Genomic DNA, 19,022 nt, shown 5'->3' on the forward strand with positions numbered 1-19,022 from the left:
ACATTAGTGCATGCATAGTGATAATATGTATGTATTCATAGAATAATAATTTTTAAACGAGATACTGAGTAACTGTAAAAGGCAGGTGGGCTTGACACTGCACGATGACGGTGCTTATCGAGAAATGACTACTCCGTACGAAGTTCTCCGTACTATCCCAACCGAATATGAAGTTCGCATCTCGGCTTACCTGGGCAATTCCTACAATCTTCAACCCACTTTCCGGCTTCCCCTGGAGGGCCCTCCAGGCACCAACCCGATATGATATAGCCAAATGGTTCTAACAGTAACTAGGCTTACAAGGCACTCGATGAACTACCGCGGTAATAAGCAGATATGACTTAATTAATGCAACAGGTGGAATAAGTAAATGGAATGACCCCACTCTGGCTGACGGCTAATACGGCTTTTACTAGACATGCGCCCATATAGATAATATAAACTCTCTACGGGGTAGTGATGGCGAGATTATATATATACCAAAGTAGGTCGACGTTTAGAGAGAGATTAAAAGCCGTAGGGGGCTAAGCGCACTCTTCGAGGGCTATCCGCTATCGTGAGGAAAGTAGGAATTTTCTTCATCTAGCACAGGCAATTCTTAAAAGGTAAACTAGTAACAATGCTCAGTACTATTGTTGGATAAATTCACGAGTACACTCGATGCATTAATATATGTTGTACTAACGAGTGCAAAAAGTGCGCTCCCGGCAAAAAAAGATATTTGAACGACGGCTGCATGATTCGAACATGCGCCTCCGAAGAGAATTGATTTCTAGTCAATCGCCTTAGACCACTCGGCCAAACCGCCATTTGATGTAAGGGTGATGAAGAGTGTGCATTATGAATAGAATTACATGTTATTGCTTGGTCAAAGAGGGCCCATGTCACATGTAAGACACTACAAGGTTGATATCATTTTGTTACTTCGGTATAGTTAAAGTTAAACCCCCGCGGTCTTTTCAATGATTATCGCCTAGAGATCATAGTGGTCATTGAGTTAATGCACGTCTATGTAGCCCCAAGAATGGGGCAGGAGAATATGAATTGGAAAGTTGGGAGGGACATAGGCGTGGTCATAATGGACAGTTGATAAAAACAAATTTAAAAGAAAGGAAATGAGAAGTAGTAAGTGAAAATACTGGGTTGAGGTTACAGAAAAGGAGTGAAAGCCGAAAAGGTTGGGTGAAAACTGGATCGGAATCGAGGGCAAACGCCTGGGTACATCATCTTGACTACTACACCCGTGGACTCTGCTACACTGGATGTTTAAGCAATAACAAGCCTCGTAATATGGCAGTATATTACTGATAGTGCGCCACTGCAGAATTTCCTGTAGTTGTTTTAGTGGTCGTTTTAATAGTCCTTTTAGTACTTAATGCGGTGGGCACTTCCTGGGACATAAATTATTCTTGCATTTCGAGTCGATCAAGATGTGTTCAATACCAAAAGGCGCGTTGCAAAAAAGCGGCATCGCTCAAATTCTGCTGCGCTTTATCATAGCGTAGTGATGATGGAATGATCACGAATTACTTGCAGTATATCGAGAATGATGTCGCCACTGTGCACCATAGTGGAAAACCAATATAGGAATGAGAGCAAAGACCAGGCAGAGCCCCCCAAGCATAGAAAAGCCTCCGCCATACCCGAATCTCTCAGTTATATGCGATACTGAGAGCGGCAATAAAGCCCCAGCTAAACATCTTGTGGATATCAGACCAGCCATTGCAGATGCCGAATAAATCCCACAAGCATCCACAATGTACGCCGTCAAAGGAGACAAGGACAGCATCATAGAAGTACGAAGCCATATCATCGAAACGATGAGCACACACAAGGGTAGCCTGTATTCGGCGCACCATCCATACAGAATCACGGCAGGGGGAGGGCCAAGGCTCCAATTATACTGAGTGGTAGGCGATATTCGGGCAAGCCATCTCCGTGATTTCGCGCGCGAAGCTTGACGTATATTTTATCCAACAAGAATTTGGAGATTATAAAACTGATGATGGTGCCAACGGCTGGAAGATATATCATTAGTCCATACATTCGAAGGATATCACGGGGCAGCTGTAGCAATCTCACCGTTTGCAATGAAAACAAGCCCTGTTGCAGTCGGCGATAGTCCATAAATATCTTCCAGAATCTCTGGAAGTGTTGTGGCTACAATGTAGAAATGAGAGAAAGTGTAAGATCCAAACAATATGAGAGCAACCAAAACGCCGGAATTGAGGAGAACTACCACTGGGCGCATGATCGAGTCTCGCAAGCCCGCCAAGTCTATCGTAGGACGCTTGTTCTTCTCGAACCCCCCAATTTCAAGGGTCAACAAAGCCGCCCTCCGGCGCAGGATTTGGACCTTATATGTTTCTTGGAAGAAGGTCAAGAACAAGATCTGACAAATGCTCGCCATCACAACGCTAATCCAAATGATAGCGCGCCAGCCTAGAGTCTGCAGAATAGCACCGCTAATAACCGGACCCAAGGTCCCACCGATAAGGGGAGTGAACATTATCAGAGTAAGGGCAGTGCCCCTTTGTTCTGGAATGAACATGTCACCGATAATGGCAGGGCTCAGCACATTGGACGCTACTGAAATACCCATCAGGGCGCGTGAAACGATAAGCAGCTCTGTGCTGGGCGATAAAGCCGCAAACAAGGTAGCCACGATGAACATCATGTTCATAGTCAAGTAAAGACGATAGCGTCCAAATATCTCAGATAGCGGGGCGATGAAAAAGGGCCCTACTGCCTCGCCTAGCTCCCATATCGTGACAAGCATAACAGTGGCAGATTTAGCCCCTTCACTGCCATTGAGATCATCAATGATGTGACCTGCTACGGGGGTTACCGAGATGCAGGTGAATGTGCTGTATATCATCAGCTACAAGCTGGTATTACCCAGGGCTAGGATCGATACGTACACTGTCAAGCCCATAAAGGACAACAAGGCCACGATCCCCCATTTGTAGAAGTCGGGCCACTCGAGTGGATTTTCTGGGTCCCCATTTCGGTCGAAGTCCACCGTGTCTCGTGAGTACTCGAGACTACTGCGAGATGATTCACATTCTGATTCAACCAACAAAGGATTGCCCTCTTCTGTGTCTGGAGAGTCGGGCATTGTGTCAATGACTTCTTTTGGCTGGGAATATGCTTGCAACATGGCGAAGTGAAATGGTGTCGAAGAAGGCCATAATTAGTCGCGTCAGCTGAAGAATGATCGTCTTGAGAATCATACTGCCCCTGTGCCGGGCTGGTAACCCTCAGACATGCAAGGGGGTGATGATCTGCAAGTTGATGTTCAATAAAAGGTATGTTAGAGACTTAGAGCAGGGAGATATATCCAATTTAAGTCAGCAATTTTAATAGATCTGATCAGTCTCTGAGTAATCAGCGATCAATGGGCATTTTTTGGACCTCAAGGAGACATCACGTGATACTGAGCCTGACTCTGTGCGCCTTCATAAAAGCGGCAGCTAGGGTTGGAAAGTACTCGGAGGAGGAAATATACTACACGTTGGCTTCACTATGACTTGAGGAATCACTGCTAGACTGCACAACTCTGATTATACCCTCCGTTTGTTCGACTTCTTTCCATGCAACTCACATATCGGGCGTGAGAAAGCCATCGTTGTATGAGACACGTGGATTTTATATAATAAAACTAGTTAGGCTTTAGATTGCACCCTTATTTATATAAAGGGCAGAAATAGAGGGATATTGGGAGCATTTTTGGAGCATGGTGTAAGTAAACCAGATATATATAATGTGTGGGGTCCTGGTTTTTAAGAAACTCGATTTAACGAATACTTGCCGGTATCCCAATTTGTTATAAATGAAGCTTACTATACCTGTATATCTAGAGCCTTTAGCATGAGGAAATATAAAATTCAGCCTTGCCTCTGATTTGACCAATCGACTAGAATTGGATGTTAGTTATGGAGTCGCCAAGAACTAGAATGAGTGGATCAAAAGGAGCCAATAATCTGACATGGGACTTCTGAGAGCCCTGCAAAGGTGAGAAGACTGATTATAGAAGGCTGAGTACGGAATCGATGGGATGAGAACCTGAGTTGGACATGTGCGTGTCAAGTGCCGTTGATTCAATGAGGCTCTTATACTTAGCCTATTTACACGCCCCGAAAGTGGAGCACAGACCGTACAGGCCGCTTGAACCGTCAGACCTATTTTCCTCTTGAAGCTGAACAGCCTTCAAAAAGCTAACACTTCTGAGGTATTTCCCTGAAGATGGAGTTACCTAGAAACAAAACTGTCGAGGAAAGGAAAGTAAGTTTAATCCTATCAGAACGAATATATGTTTCTAAATAAAGCCTAGAGTCCCTTAAATCCGCCTTTTCAGAAAAGTACATGGACTCCAACAAATCATACCAACATTCCCACCCTACCACCCGCGTACTGGTTTCAACCCACAACGCTCGGTCTTGGAGATTCTCGACTTGGATCTGCGGACATCATCCATCGACAGGATCTACTCTCATCTGTGGCTAGCAGGTCTTCCAAAAGCTGCTCGTCCACTCCACCGCCAAGTCCTCCTAGGCCGCACCATTGTCATTACCGAAAACCCCAACGAACATCTTATCTCGCACGCCGAACGCATATTCATCAAGCCTCTGCCAGATTATTTACTATTCCATGAATTTTGGACCACCAAGGGCATCGTCCTAGGTCAAGACGAATCACTCTACCAATGTGCATGCGGATTCTTCTTATCTTATTGCTGGCTTATCTGTAGCAAACACGATCTTGCTATCGCGCATCATTCGAATCTACTTCCGCCTTCGATAACCTGGGAGATGTAGCGCGGTTTTATCACAGACATTCTCACGAACATTGATCTCGAAACTCTCCATTCTGTCTCGTCACGTTACCACTATGGCGAACTCCGACTCTCTCGTTTAAACCTCACCTACCGTTTCTCTCCTCATACCTTCTCGGTGCATAGCTTTATCCACGGCTTCATGTCAGAACCTTCAGAGTCCAAGGGACCCAAGGACAATTACTAATTAAAGAGAATTGAACTGACAGAGGGCTGAACCAGCTTCACCAGCGGCCAATTTTTTTCATTGCCCACAGCTTCGGTGGGATTCTACTGGCTCACTCATGTACGCTTTCTCCTATGACGAGAAATACATGCACGCTAATATAAATCACAACAGTGCCTTGTAAGGGCAAACCAGGCCATGAAAGGTGGCGACCCGGCAATTGTTTCTCTCCATCAAGCCACCACCTAGGCAGATGTCGAAAGAATCCGACGTCCTGGTCCAGCTACGCACTGAGATTGATCGCGAAGAGGTCTTGGGCTTGAAGAAAGAAGTAGGAGTTTGGACCGAGGCTGGGAGTGACTTCACTTATAGTCAATCTCCAAGAAATCGGCATTCGCATTCCGTAGGTCATTTTTAGTTAGTCTCAATGATATTCTGCTCGAGTGGGCTATGTAAAGCGCGAGTGGATGGAATCTGCTGTATAGTAGGGCCCATACTCGGCCTATTTGGGTTTAGTGTACGATGGTACGAGAGCCAATCAATGCCTGGTGATGGGGCTATAGATTGCCGATCTATAAACCTCGCTCTTCTAGGCTAATAAAGCATAGATGCGAATGTGCTACTCGTAATGTAACAAAGCAAGTGAATTCTCATTCTGGGATGGGTACCACAACTACCATTTACGTAGTTCTTCATCGTGTAGGAAGATGTAAGAAGGCGTTACTATAGACTTTAGACTCTTTAATCACTTTCGTTTGATGAATCCCTTTCAGTAAATGATCAAACCACAACTAAAGGGATACGAATAGGAGATTTAGCAGCGAACCGGACAATTTTGGTAACTGGAACTGACGTTGGCTCAGGCCAGCCGTTTTAAGGTGCATAATCACGTGGACCTTAACCTGCCTTGCGATCGCATGAGAGACTTTGATTCAGCTGCAGTCACATGCCTCATCTTTGCGTGTTTTGGCGCCTTGCCGCCTCAGGATTTGCAGGTAGTACATACTAGACACGTCACGTGACACACAACACCAAATACGTAGTTATCACATGATTACATGCCCAAACAAGGACGCTAGGTGAGCCGCTAAATTTGCCTGGTTGGAATTTCTATTTTTATGCTGCGCCTACTCGCAGGGATTTGGTTGGAACTTCTACAAACCCAATTGGCCCCTTTTCTACCCATCCGGGCAACCCCTGGAAGTGCCCAATTCGGTTCTATTTTAAGAGATCGGAAGATCTACTGCAACCCGAATCACATCACACCGTATTCAAGAGCGGCTATAACTTTGTAAAGCTTCTACTATAAAGACATCCGTGGAGCCCGGTTCTAGATTTAGAGAACCCATTACGACCATCCCTTCAATAATCGGCCCAATTAGCAGAATATCTAGCCATATTGGTCAACGTCACTTGCAATGCCCTCTAACAAAGATCGGATATATGTTGTTCTCCATGCACGAGGAGGCAAATCAACCATGCCAGGCAAGGAAGACTCGTGAGATTACCATCCATGATGTTTAGCTGAAGCAACCAACAACATTAATACGATATCTTGACTAGGTACCATTGGTCCCTGATTGTAGGGCCCAAAATTGAGACAGAGAATAGCACTGGTTTCTGTTACCATGCGAACGAGAGTCCAAAGCTGGGAGGGGGCTCGGAGTGGCACTTCGAAGAGCTGGAGTGTTCACTTACCGCTACTAGAATGTTACTCGTTCGTATCATGATTGGGAAGGTATTGGATGGATATCATACAGCGGAAATTATGCGCAATACGCCTGTCCGACAAAATCGGCCAGGATGGAATTGTGTCGAGTGGGTAAAGGAGGCGTTGGAAACGCTTCAGGCCGATAACAAGGCTTTAGGCACGAGCATGCTTGAGTGGAGCATAGTGCGGAATATAGCAATGGCTTACTGCGAACGCAAGAAAGAACAGCACCGTTTTGATGGCCAGGGAAATTTTGATATGAGGAAGACCCCTACTTATGATTTGTTGGAGCAGAGGGAGATTATTGCTTGAGTTGTCGAGGCAGATTAAGTGCAATATATCCGATATACCAAAAGCGCAATTGATCCAACGTTGTTCCTCCTTTAACGGCTGTATGTTTGAACTACCTGCACGTTGGCAACTTCAAAGTATCGTTTTCTTCGACGAATAACACAGCTACATATAAAGGTAGCTGTAATAGTAAATAGTCCCAAATAGGAAATTACCAATCATCGTGACGTCAGTTCAAAGAAACTTGCCTCAGAACTTATGTTCAAGTATTAATTCCAGTTTGGATCCTTTCTATTCATTAACAATTCGCGAATATAACATTGGTCCCCATCTTGAACTCAACATACGACAAAATGTCAGACGGCAACAAGAGCTCCTGCTGCAAGGGAAATGAACTCCCAGGCGACCCACGAACACTGAAGAGTCGAGTCCTTGAGGGCGGAGCTTCAATGATCCAGGACTTCACGCCAGTGAAACAAATATGCGCCCATCTCAATGCATTCCACGTTTACGCCGACGATCCAACGCGATGCGTCGAAGCCAACCACTACTGCACTCATTTAACAGAGGGTATGTACCAACAGCCATAACCATAGCTAGACAAGACAACCGAACGACCAATCGTGGACGTGCCAGATATTAATACCTCCCCAGACATCCGCCAATGCCTAATCTACGACTCACCTGAGAAAAATGCCCGCCTCATCGGCGTGGAATACATGGTCACACCGCGGATTTTCGCGACTCTTCCCGCTGAAGAGCGTAAGCTCTGGCACACGCACGAGTTCGAGGTCAAGAGTGGCATGCTGGTCATGCCAGCACCGGCTGGTATGCCCGATGCTGTATGGGAAACCGCGGAGACGGCAGAGATGCAAGATGTTGTGCCTCTTTATGGCAAGACGTATCATTTCTGGCAGGTTGATCGTGGAGATCCTGTGCCTATGGGGGAGCCGCAGTTGATGGGTAGCTTTGTATCGAATGAGAGCGTGGAGGTTGCGCATCCTGCGGGGTTGGATTCGTTGTTGGAGGATCGGAATAAGAGGTTTGGCGTGGATCATCAGAAGAAGGCGAAGAAGAGGGAGGGTATTGAGCCAGTTGAGAAGCATACCGGTATGTATTGTGCTTACTTCGCTTTGTTTGCATTTGGACTGACATGGTGGTTAGATGCTGATTCGATGTGGACCAAGGCAACTTGATTGACCCATGGACAAGTCTCAAATGATAGACCAAAAAGCGTACGAAAGAAACCAAGAAATCAAGAGAACAGGAATAAGATGATAATAAATTGTCTAATTGAGATGTCTCCCCGCTACACATGCCTCAAGAATCCAGTCCCATAATGAAATGGGGTCATATTGAGGCACACTGGAGGACAGCGCATCTAACAAGATAGGCCGGTTGTTTTCATATTGCTTCAGATCTTCTACACCTGCTTCGTCCGTATATATTTTGGCGACGGCAAGCTCTAGCTGGAGAAGCGAATATCCCACAAGGAATTGGGGATTAGGGTAATGGGTATGGGGAGTATATGTAAAGGATATCGACACATCTCTAATGGTTGTAGAGAGGCTCAGAATAATCGAGGCATGGATGAAAACCCAGGTCCTTCTCAGCCCAGCACCCAAACATTAATGGTCAGCTGGTATAGCTGAAAGGCTCCTGGATATCGAAATCCAACGCGACGGCGATATTCCCCTGGTTCAATACGCAGGACATATTGAATGATGGGAGAAGAGGAAAATGTGGAGCAAAAAAATGGATTTTAAAGGCACCGTACGATCACATGACCAGTCCCGACCGCGGAATGGTTGATGCAGCTCGATCTGAGCAAGACCAAGCTTCCAATTCACTACACATGGAGCAATTAGTCCGGTCGTTAGTAAGGGGCTTCAATCCGCGCACAATTGGCCGACTCGCGCTCAATGGCACAAGCACGTTCTGCGCCTGCGCGCTGATCTGGGAGCATCTGATCACCATCCAGCTCAGCGAGGGCCCGTCGATGTACCCTACATTCGACGTGCGAGGTGACTGGCTCCTGATATCGCGCATGCACCGTAATGGCAAAGGAATCGAGGTCGGAGATGTCGTGCGATATGGTCATCCGAACTTTCAAGGCGTGCATGTGGCCAAGCGGGTAGTCGGCATGCCTGGGGATTTTGTCTGTCAAGATAAGCCGCTTAGTACGGGTATTGGCAAGGAGGGAAATATGATTCAGGTGAGTCATGTATTTTGTTTTGGTTATATTCAATTGCTGACTTGTGATGTTTGTGCAGATCCCCGAAGGTCATGTCTTTCTTGCCGGCGACAATCTTCCCTGGTCCAGGGATTCGAGAAACTACGGTCCGGTGCCCATGGGTCTCATTAATGGGAAGATAATTGCCAGAGTATGGCCTCTGTCAAAGATGGGGTGGGTGACGAATCCGTTGCAACCGGCGCAACTGGAGGCCCAGAACATTTGAGGATTATAGTGTACATTATACCAGACGAGAGAGTTATGGGTTGCCGATGCGTGGCACTCGGTTTTATTTTGTTTAAGCATACACATGGAGTTTGGTTGAAAGGGATTAAAACAGTGTGCATATTCATACATATATCAAATTGTACAATACAAAACCCGGCTTGAACACAGAACAGGGGAGACAAACACGATCAGCGGAACGAAGAGGGGTTACGTCTCTTATATGGCAGAGGCTCGACTCTCTTGCGACGCAGCTCCATGTTGGCATTGTCGAATCCAATCTCCTTCATGACCTCCAGGGTCGTGTCGTCCCACTGGGTACGGAACAGGTGAGCACCGATGGCCTTGAGGTGGTAACGGGATTGGAGAGTGCGAAGGAGGGTGGTGTCGCGGCTGTTCTCCTTGGCCTTGACGGCGGCAAAGTCGAGAGGCTCGGAGTCCTTCTGCTCCATGACGAAGAGAGAGAGACGGTGGTAGGGACTTCCCTTCTGAGCAACAGGTGGGAGCCAGGGGAGAACCACCTGGGAATCCTCCAAAAGCTGCGCGAGATCGAGCTTGGTGGAGGTGGCCGAGATAGGGACGTTGACGGCCAGGAAATGTGTCTTATAATCGAAGTTGTTGTTCTCAACGTTCGGGACATCAGGATCGACAACTGCAATGGTGACCAGCTTTTCACCACCCTCAAACATCTGCACGTCGAGTTTAGGCGCGCTTGTGCTGACTTTCGCGTCGACGAATTCACCGGCTTGGACTTGTCGCTTGCCGAAGTACAACTTTGTGTCGACGATGGGGTCGCAGTGAGGCAGGACATCGGGAACGACGTTCATCTGGGTGATACGCTGGACCAGAATCTTGCGGCGGTATTCGCGCCATTTGCGGTCGGCCAAAAAGCGGTAGATGGGCTTGGACATGTCACCTGAATTGATAGAAAACGGATCATTAGCCTCAGCCTAATTTGATCAGTTGACCCCAGATGTGATTACCTTCATTATCTTCGAACTTCCGCTTGACCGCGGGGTCGTTAATATCGGCTAGGACCTTGAGTCGCTCCAGGTGTAATTGCATCGCAGTAACGCGGGACTTCTTCGCCTTGGCTCCTCCAGACTCCTGGTCGGCCAAAGCCTCCTGCCTGGCAAGACGCTGTCTCATCGCCTCAATATCCTTCAACTTCTGTTCGCGGTCCGCAAGCAAGATCTTTCGGGCTTCTTGGAAACATTGGTAGGGCAGTTGTTCGAAAGGAAGGTTCTCGGAATCTTGGAGCGCGGCACGGCGACGACGAGATCCAATGGGGGTGGTTCCTTGTCGCAGCAGTCGTCTTTCAAGACGGGGACTCGTCACAAGGGAGGGATCGGGTGCCTTGTGGAAAGGTTGGCTCGGAGTCTCAGCTTCGGGCTCTCGAACGCTGGCGGTAGACTGGAAGGCTCGTGTTTGGAGTTGGACTCCAGCCACGCCCCTAGAGTAGGTGTTGCGAAGGCATTGGAGCAGAGGCTTCGAAGCCCGTTCGCAGTGGGCCATGATTCGAGGAATTGGGGTTATGATGGGCTTGGCCTGAGGATCCGATGTTGTTGTCTTCCTGGGGAACTTTTTCTGTTCGGACCTAGCCTATCACGTGACCAACCCTAGTCCTACATTATCTACTCCGTAAGCATGCGCATCAATATCAACCTAGAACCTTTCAAGCATGAAAATCACAATTATACAATAGAAAGGTCGTCTGTACGGTTTATGATTTCCTCCGTCTCTCATCTTCCTAAATGTTTAATACCGCGAAGGGAAAAAGAAATTCAGAAAGACAACGAAACAGACATCATAGTGTGTATCTTCAACATAATGTCAAGAACAGAGGCCGTATATGCATTGATCCCCCTTGTAGTGAAATTAATTCAGATGCACTGTCTTCTCTTTTTCATTCCTCGTCATCTCTCCGTGTTTTATCAAGTCAATAAACTGCCTTGATAGTTGCTCTGCCTCGCGTGGTTTATTCACAATGCCAATACAGGCTTTACAAATCTGGATGTAACATTCTCGAAATGCAATCCATAATGAAGGATCCCCTCTCAAGACCTGGCTGGGGATAATAAGACACCTAAATTGGACTAGTTGTGTCTATACTTTGTAGCGTCAATATTCTGCTGGCACCCACCGCCCGTGTCAACTTTTGCTCCGTTGAACACTCCGGACATCACCAACTTATACGTCGATCACGCAGTACCTTTCACAATGGCAGGTAACGATGTTATTCGGTCGCTGAGGCTGCTGTCACGCAGCTCGGGCGGACTCATGTCTGGCCCCAAGCAGGTGACGGTTAGTGCACTCCATGAATTATTCTTAGTCCGGTCCGAGGATGCATTTACTGACAGCGCGTCGAATCATAAAGCAACGATGCCTTACACGCTCAATGGCAACTGAAGCCAAACCACAATCGCCAGTAGCCGCTCAGGATGCCGTCCAGGTCGAACAACCACAACGTCCAGGTGGCCAAACCCCTGTTCAAGTCATGACCTACCGCTGGCCTGACCTGCAACCCGAGCGTCTGGTCCACTACTCCCGGAGGCTACTTCAGATGCCCACTCGTCACGATATTCTCCACCGCGCAGTCATCTACGAGGGTGACAGCACCCGACAAGGTTCAGCCAGCACCAAATGGAGGGACGATGTGCACGGTAGTCACAGGAAGCTGTACGCGCAGAAGGGTTCCGGTCGTGCGCGTGCTGGTGATAAGATGTCGCCAGTTCGTCGAGGTGGTGGTGTGGCTTTCGGACCTCATCCTCGTGATTTCTCGACCGATTTGCCACGAAAGATCTATGACCAGGCCTGGCGCATTGCCCTCAGCCACCGGCTATCACGCGGCGAATTGATTGTCGTTGACAACAACATCGAGATGGATGAAGCTTCAAGCCCGTTCTTCATCAAAAATCTCATCCAAGCTCATGGCTGGTATCAGAAGGGCCGGTCTACATTCATTACATTGAAGCCGAATGAGATGCTCTCCGATGCGGTCGAAAAGTTCGGTAACCACGCACGAACGATCAGCGTCGAGGATTTGGATGTGAAAAATGTCTTGGAGACAGCAAGATTGGTCATTGAGAAGAATGCATTGCACAAGATCTTGCTTGCACATACGACGGACTTGGCGAAGGTGGACACTCTCTTTTCGCCTTCACTAGACGGAAAGAAGGTGTATCCGCTGGACTTTAGCCGGATGGCGTCTACATGGAAGAATGTTTAATTGCATCATTTTCTGTTTCTTCTTTTTTTTTTGGCATTATCTAGCTATGTACAAATAGACCATGTATACTTCGAACGTTATCACTTCTCCGAGTCGGCCTGAGGGCTACAACATATGTAGTAGTTTAGCAGCTTTTTATATTATATACCAGTCAGATTATTCGTTTCCATTCGTATTCCAAAAATAACATCAATTGGGGTATCCCCAAAATACCCAAGGTTGTCGGTTATGGGCGGGAGTTGACCCTCGGAGCGGAGAGAAAATCCAGCGAAAAACTCCCGAGGTCAAGAAAGCGGAGAAAACACCTGATTGTCACCACATAACCCTCTTGCCCGGTTCTCGTCATATTCCAGTTCTAATGTTACTTCGACAATTCAATCGCGTCTCCTCGCCGAGCTGGATCTCGCGCGTTCCTGCAATGCCTTTACGCGCCAAGGTGACCAACCCTGCCTTTCGGCCAACAGCTATGGTATACACCCCGTTCGGAGAGAAGCCCGATATTCAATGCTTACTATCGTTAGATGTCGACTTCATCCGATATTCCCAAAGAGCTCCCAGGCGATGAGCGCGACGATGTTCTGTTCAACTCGATCTACGGCCTCCGCAGCGTTGAGCTCAACCGACCCAAGAAGCTCAACTCCCTGAACGGCTCGATGGCTCGCAAGATTCTCCCTCGATTGAAGGTTAGAGTGGATACCCGGAACTTCATAAACACACAATACTAAGCGTTGGATAGGAGTGGGAGAAATCTCATCTTGCAAACATGATCCTCATCTCCGGAGCCGGCACCAAGGCGCTCTGCGCGGGAGGCGACGTTGCTGCCCTGGCACTGCAAAATGAGAGTGGAGTGAAAGGACAACAAGCATCGACAGACTTCTTCGGACTCGAATACCGCCTCGACCACCTGATCGCTACATACTCGAAGCCTGTTATCTCATTTATGGACGGAATCACCATGGGTGGTGGTGTTGGCCTCAGCATGCACGCCCCCTTCCGAATTGCGACTGAGCGTACTTTGTTTGCTATGCCCGAAACAACCATTGGCTTCTTCCCCGACGTTGGTGGCTCGTTCTTCCTTCCCCGTCTCGATGGTGAGACCGGCACATACCTGGCTTTGACCTCGGAGCGCCTGAAGGGTGTCCAGACTCTGTATGCAGGCATTGCTACACACTACCTGCACTCCAGCGTGCTGAGCAGTGTCGCGCAGCGTCTCTCTGAGCTGACTTTCCCCGACCACGTCGAGCTTCCCGAGCGATTGGAAATCGTCAACAAGACCATGGCTGAGTTCTCTCTTGGCCTCCCCCCACTTGAGGAGGAGCCTATGCTCATGGCTGGTAGCCTACGCACTGCGATTGACCGCTGCTTCCGATTCAACACCATGGAGGAGATCATCCAGGCTTTGGAGAAGGAGACCGAGCACAAGGAGTGGGCACAAAAGACATTGGAGACTCTGTCTGGCCGCTCCCCGACTTCTCTGAAGGTGACCCTGCGCCAGATGCGTCTTGGCAAGAAGTGGTCCATCTCAGAGACCTTCCAGCGCGAGCACAAGGTCGCTGCCAACTTCATGCGCCACCCTGATTTCGTCGAGGGTGTCAAGGCCCGTCTGATGTCCAAGCCTGCCCGTCAGCCCGAATGGCAGCCCGCTACTCTCAAAGAGGTTTCGGATAAAACTGTTGATGGCTTCTTCGAGATCGCCGACCACGAGACCCGCCTACCACTCCTGAGCCAGGGAGATTACGAAAACTACCCTCACGCCCACTTCGCTCTTCCCTCCGAGGAAGAGATCGAGAAGGTTGTCCGCCAAGGTCACCCATCACGGAGACCCGTGGTCGATTACTTCCTCCAGAAATACGCCCACCGCGAGGGTGTGCGCCGAAAGGTCGTCGAGGTCATTGCCCGACGGACGACGACATCATCTCCCGAAGGACTCAAGTGGGTTGAATAGAGAGAGAGATACCGTCTATAGCTTGTAATTTTTATTGTTGTGTATTAGAATTTATTGGGAATTGGGCCCATATACCATATACTATCTATTGCATTTCTTGCAGTTATCTTCAACTAAACAAAAAAGAGTAATATCTAGATCGACTCAGATCAAACGCAATAGCACACTAAAATGGTTCCGCGAAGGTGCTCAGCCCACCCGCGGCATTGTAAATCCCGCCCCAACTGAATCTCAATCAAATCCATAAACCAGACGCTCGCACATCTGTAAATTCCCACACTTCAACATGCTGCTTGAGAGCACGTCCCCAGGGCCTAGTCAGCACTTATCGGAAAGCGTCACCAATTCCTCCAGCACTCATCTACTGGCATCGGCGAATGATACTTCACCACCCCACAATAATACCCCGGCACCAGAAGCCCACTCAGTACTAACACGCCTATACATCTCACACGCACTCTCAGCATGGAATTCACGCATGTTCGAATTCGGCGCCGTGCTTTTCCTAGCTTCGATCTTTCCGGGCACACTACTGTATGCTTCGATATACGCTCTAGTGCGGGCATTTTCAACCGTCGCGCTATCGTCCTGGCTGGGTGCGCAAGTTGATCGTTCAGACCGGCTCGTAGCCGTGAGATATTCGATTGGTGTGTTAGTGCCGCGAAGATATTTCGTGTTATCATGTTATTGTTCAGACGGCTAATCGAGCGAATAGTGTGGCAAAGACTCCCTGTCGCAGTGTCATGTTTGTGTTTTGTAGCGACTCTATCTACAGTCTCTTGGACGCTTACAATTGTCCTGTTCGTTTTCCAGGGCCTGCTGGCTTGTATAGAGAAATTGGCCGCTACGGCTAATACAGTGGCTGTGGAACGGGACTGGGTATGTACGGGGATCGTATTTGGGTTGTTTGACCGCTTCCATGCATCCGATGTATATTTTATTCTGAAGAGACATCACTGATAATTTGACAGGCCATCGTGATCTCGGATAGTATCAATGTCCCTCGACAAGGTAAGAAAGCCGAAGCGAGCTGGATCTCTACAATATCTAACTGTGATCAAATAACAGACCTGAACGCCTCAATGAGACGAATAGATCTCATCTGCAAGCTCCTAGCACCAGTATTCATCTCCTTGGTCGACAGCATATCAACCCGATACGCAATATGGACAGTATTCATCCTAAACACCACGTCCGTGCTGGTCGAATACATGGCCATTGCCCAGGTCTACCAATCAGTCCCAGCCCTGACCAAAACACATACTATACCACAAGCAGATGATATAACTAGCGAGAGTGCGGCCCCTGACCAAAATCCATCTGGCAAACCCCACTCGTTGCCGGACTCACCACTAGCACCCTGGAAAGAATACATAGCCAGCCCCGTCTTCCTAGCATCCCTCGCCCTAAGCCTCCTCTACCTAACAGTCCTATCCTTCGGCGCAACAATGGTCACATACCTGCTACATGCGGGTTTCACCTCGTTACAGGTCAGTTACATGCGCATCGGCTCCGTAGTCGCCGAGCTATCCGGCACATGGACAGCGCCTATAATCATGAACCGAATCGGTCCGATTCGGTCCGGGCTGTGGTTCCTGAATTGGCAATTTGCCTGCGTTGCAGGTGCGGCTGTGGCGTTCGTTGCTTGGGACTCGAGTTCGCGGGTCGTGGCGGGTACGCTGATTGCGGGTGTGGCTTTGAGTCGGGTTGGACTTTGGGGATTTGATTTGTCTGTCCAGTTTCTTGTTCAGGAGGTAAGTGGACTGATTTCTTGGTTGTTGGCTTGTGGGTTGCATGTGCTGATCAAATGATATTATGTAGAATATCAACGAACATGCCCGTGCCCGCTTCTCGGCGACTGAAATGGCCCTGCAGAATGTTTTCGAGATGCTTTCTTTTGCATCGACGATTGCTTTCCCGCTGCCGGCTCAGTTCAGGTATCCCGTGATGATCAGTTCGGGGGCTGTGGCGGTTGCTGCTGTTTGTTTTGCGGCGTATGTGCGCAGAGAACGGGGCCATTTACTGCATCGATCGCGGTGCATGGGTGGTGATAAAGTGTTATATCGAGCCGTTGGGTCTGGGGAGGTTTAGGGCATTTGAAGTGGTTGTAAGTTCTTGTATCATAAAATTCATGAGAACATCTCTTGACGATCTCGATCGTCAAAAAAATCAACCAGAAAAACAAAGTTTCTGGATATATGGCCACAACGCTGAGCTATTAAAGTCATATATACATTGCGCCGAATACGTTTAAATTATAACGAAAAAGTCCGAAAATAATTCCCGCCTCACACATTTCGAGTCTGCCCATGTGCGCGACACATCCTGTCGTCGAGTCATCTCCTCCACGAGCACGAGAACCCTATCAGCGGTTGGGTGACGAGTGACCGAAGGAGCCGAGTCAGCTTCGTGGGCCGCAGCCATACGCTGAATCTCGTGGACAATCCACTTGCGCTGGTCCTCTGTACCCTCAAGCCCAGCAATGAACAGCGGCCACAGGAAGCTAACAGGTAGATGGTCTGGGCTGGTCGAATCAACTGCAGCTAATTGAATGATCTGATCGACGGCGCCGTTGACGCGGTCTGTGCGTGGGTAGATTGCAAATGCAACGCGGTGCAAGTAGATAAAGTTCGCTAAGAAGTTTGCCACGTATTGTCTGAATGTGCGACAAATTTCCAATGCCACGGGAACGCACAGGATATCCGTTAGTGCTTCTGGCCGTCCGTAGACGTCAATTACTGAGGGACGCCTGTGCCAGAGTGTTTCGAGGTCTGCGCCGACTTTGTGGGCGAGCTGGAGGACTTCGAACTCGTCGGTGAGGGTTCCGCGGCTGCGGTGGTGGAGGTCGATGCCGACTATTCGTCGGACGACTTGTTGGGCTTGTACGAAGAATTGGAATGCTGGGCCTACGATTGATTCGTAGACGAGGTAGCTGGGACTGCGGAATGGGTCTTCGATGCTGTCTTCTTCTTTGTAGTTTTCTGCTGGCGCTCTTGCGTGAGGGGGTTGGGAAATTTGGGTATCTATTGGTTTCAGTGGTATGCTATGTTCTGGGATGGTGCCGAGCTCGGCGAGAGGATCGCCATCTCGGCCTGCAATCAGGGACTTGACATCTAGCAGCGAGACCCATGACACTAGGAGATGGCCGATACCGGTCCAGTGCCGGGTGCGATCATGAAATCGTTGTAGAATGAGATACCCCGAGTGAATATAAGAAGTTCCGGTGCATATTTCGGGAGATGAAAGAATCTGGGACCAGATGAGCCAAGTCTGCTCGATGTCAGAACCAAGCTGAACATACCTCGGATATCATTAACAGAAAAATAGAACCAAAAACTTTGATGAGGGTGGAATCGGTCACCTCGCCATGAATACAAGCTTGGATCTCTGAACTGGACAATCTATAAAAAGCCGGCGCCCAGCGCCATCGTTTCTCTTCCATCATCGCTTTATGGACATCTGCATAGCAGTACAAAGCATTCAGAAGCGGACTAGAATCCCGCGCATGAGCCAGCAGCGCCGACCGCATATACTTCCACTCGATGTTTACCGGCGCAAATATAGTAGCCGGTAGGTCAATAGTCAGAAAATGCTGTAGCAGCTGGTCCTCATACGAAGTACCGCCTGCATCGGAAGCACTTCCAATTGAGGTCCCATCAATAAGTGAAGATGAAGTATCTGGAGTAAGTGGAATACGACGGTCCGCTGAAAACTGCGCTTCATCCATGCCTGGTATGAATGTCGCGGGTAGCGACTGCGACGCCGGACTAGCGGTGAACGCCATCGCCAGCCCAGTCGTCAAATCCAGGTGTTTCTGCTTCTGTTCTAGCTCGGAGGTGATCCCGCCCATAAATTGAAGCATGTCAAACTCGGAAGGATACGAGTCCTGGTCTGTAGGCAGCTGCCGAAGTGTAGGTGTCGGCGCTGGTATTGCGTGGCCGTCTGCGCGGAGCACGGTACTAAAGAAGTTGATGTCGGGGGAGCGTAATGAAGTTGTGGCTGTAGCGGATGAGCTCGAACCCTCTAACGGTGATGTATTACTCGGCGATGCAGCTGTATCGTTTGGGCGAGTTGGTGACGAACCCCACCCCACGCCGGGGGCGATAGGGGGTTTGTAGTGACATCGTAGACGCAGTCGGTCGCAATTGGAGCAGCTTGGTTTTGTTTCGTCGCACCGGACCTTACGGGCCCTGCATGTTAGGCACCCTGTCCGTCGACGCGGGCCCGACCTGCCAGCTCCCCGAGCTTTTGGCACCTGTGGAGAATTCACGTTGGTCGGGGTTAGAGGTGATTTGAGGAAAATTCTTACCTCCATGGAACTAGGTTAAGCCCAAAGCATACTAGATACAGAACGTAGTCTGTTTAGTTTTGTCTCGCAATGAAATTCG

At 48.8% G+C, this 19,022-nt stretch overlaps 9 protein-coding genes across 9 annotated transcripts; 6 read left to right on the plus strand and 3 right to left on the minus strand.

Annotated features, from left to right (window-relative positions):
- Positions 1 to 2,056: 2,056 nt before the first annotated feature.
- N7447_007583 (uncharacterized protein) lies at positions 2,057 to 3,160 on the minus strand (the record flags this gene model as incomplete). Its single annotated transcript, XM_057231845.1, has 2 exons — positions 2,057 to 2,867; positions 2,922 to 3,160. 2 exons carry the CDS (start codon positions 3,158 to 3,160, stop codon positions 2,057 to 2,059), a joined length of 1,050 nt encoding a protein of 349 aa, XP_057083610.1.
- Positions 3,161 to 6,418: 3,258 nt separating this feature from the next.
- On the plus strand, positions 6,419 to 7,023 carry N7447_007584 (uncharacterized protein; the record flags this gene model as incomplete). The annotated part of the gene is made up of 2 exons (XM_057231846.1): positions 6,419 to 6,498; positions 6,564 to 7,023. The coding sequence occupies 2 exons, from the start codon at positions 6,419 to 6,421 to the stop codon at positions 7,021 to 7,023; spliced, it is 540 nt and encodes a 179-aa protein (XP_057083611.1).
- Positions 7,024 to 7,355: 332 nt separating this feature from the next.
- Positions 7,356 to 8,198, plus strand: N7447_007585 (OBAP family protein; the record flags this gene model as incomplete). The annotated part of the gene is made up of 3 exons (XM_057231847.1): positions 7,356 to 7,572; positions 7,657 to 8,112; positions 8,167 to 8,198. The coding sequence occupies 3 exons, from the start codon at positions 7,356 to 7,358 to the stop codon at positions 8,196 to 8,198; spliced, it is 705 nt and encodes a 234-aa protein (XP_057083612.1).
- A 587-nt stretch (positions 8,199 to 8,785) lies between these two features.
- On the plus strand, positions 8,786 to 9,461 carry N7447_007586 (putative mitochondrial inner membrane protease subunit 1; the record flags this gene model as incomplete). Its single annotated transcript, XM_057231848.1, has 2 exons — positions 8,786 to 9,217; positions 9,276 to 9,461. The coding sequence occupies 2 exons, from the start codon at positions 8,786 to 8,788 to the stop codon at positions 9,459 to 9,461; spliced, it is 618 nt and encodes a 205-aa protein (XP_057083613.1).
- A 190-nt stretch (positions 9,462 to 9,651) lies between these two features.
- N7447_007587 (mitochondrial 54S ribosomal protein mL38) lies at positions 9,652 to 10,975 on the minus strand (the record flags this gene model as incomplete). The annotated part of the gene is made up of 2 exons (XM_057231849.1): positions 9,652 to 10,376; positions 10,444 to 10,975. 2 exons carry the CDS (start codon positions 10,973 to 10,975, stop codon positions 9,652 to 9,654), a joined length of 1,257 nt encoding a protein of 418 aa, XP_057083614.1.
- A 705-nt stretch (positions 10,976 to 11,680) lies between these two features.
- On the plus strand, positions 11,681 to 12,689 carry N7447_007588 (mitochondrial 54S ribosomal protein uL4m; the record flags this gene model as incomplete). Its single annotated transcript, XM_057231850.1, has 2 exons — positions 11,681 to 11,764; positions 11,838 to 12,689. 2 exons carry the CDS (start codon positions 11,681 to 11,683, stop codon positions 12,687 to 12,689), a joined length of 936 nt encoding a protein of 311 aa, XP_057083615.1.
- A 358-nt stretch (positions 12,690 to 13,047) lies between these two features.
- N7447_007589 (mitochondrial 37S ribosomal protein mS47) lies at positions 13,048 to 14,634 on the plus strand (the record flags this gene model as incomplete). Its single annotated transcript, XM_057231851.1, has 3 exons — positions 13,048 to 13,158; positions 13,211 to 13,372; positions 13,426 to 14,634. The coding sequence occupies 3 exons, from the start codon at positions 13,048 to 13,050 to the stop codon at positions 14,632 to 14,634; spliced, it is 1,482 nt and encodes a 493-aa protein (XP_057083616.1).
- Positions 14,635 to 14,920: 286 nt separating this feature from the next.
- N7447_007590 (putative iron-regulated transporter) lies at positions 14,921 to 16,725 on the plus strand (the record flags this gene model as incomplete). The annotated part of the gene is made up of 5 exons (XM_057231852.1): positions 14,921 to 15,281; positions 15,410 to 15,513; positions 15,606 to 15,645; positions 15,703 to 16,388; positions 16,456 to 16,725. The coding sequence occupies 5 exons, from the start codon at positions 14,921 to 14,923 to the stop codon at positions 16,723 to 16,725; spliced, it is 1,461 nt and encodes a 486-aa protein (XP_057083617.1).
- Positions 16,726 to 16,884: 159 nt separating this feature from the next.
- Positions 16,885 to 18,949, minus strand: N7447_007591 (Zn(II)2Cys6 transcription factor; the record flags this gene model as incomplete). Its single annotated transcript, XM_057231853.1, has 2 exons — positions 16,885 to 17,883; positions 17,936 to 18,949. 2 exons carry the CDS (start codon positions 18,947 to 18,949, stop codon positions 16,885 to 16,887), a joined length of 2,013 nt encoding a protein of 670 aa, XP_057083618.1.
- Positions 18,950 to 19,022: the final 73 nt, after the last annotated feature.

Source organism: Penicillium robsamsonii, assembly GCF_028829455.1.
Source record: "Penicillium robsamsonii strain IBT 29466 chromosome Unknown utg000004l_segment0_segment0, whole genome shotgun sequence".
NCBI lineage: Eukaryota > Fungi > Ascomycota > Eurotiomycetes > Eurotiales > Aspergillaceae > Penicillium > Penicillium robsamsonii.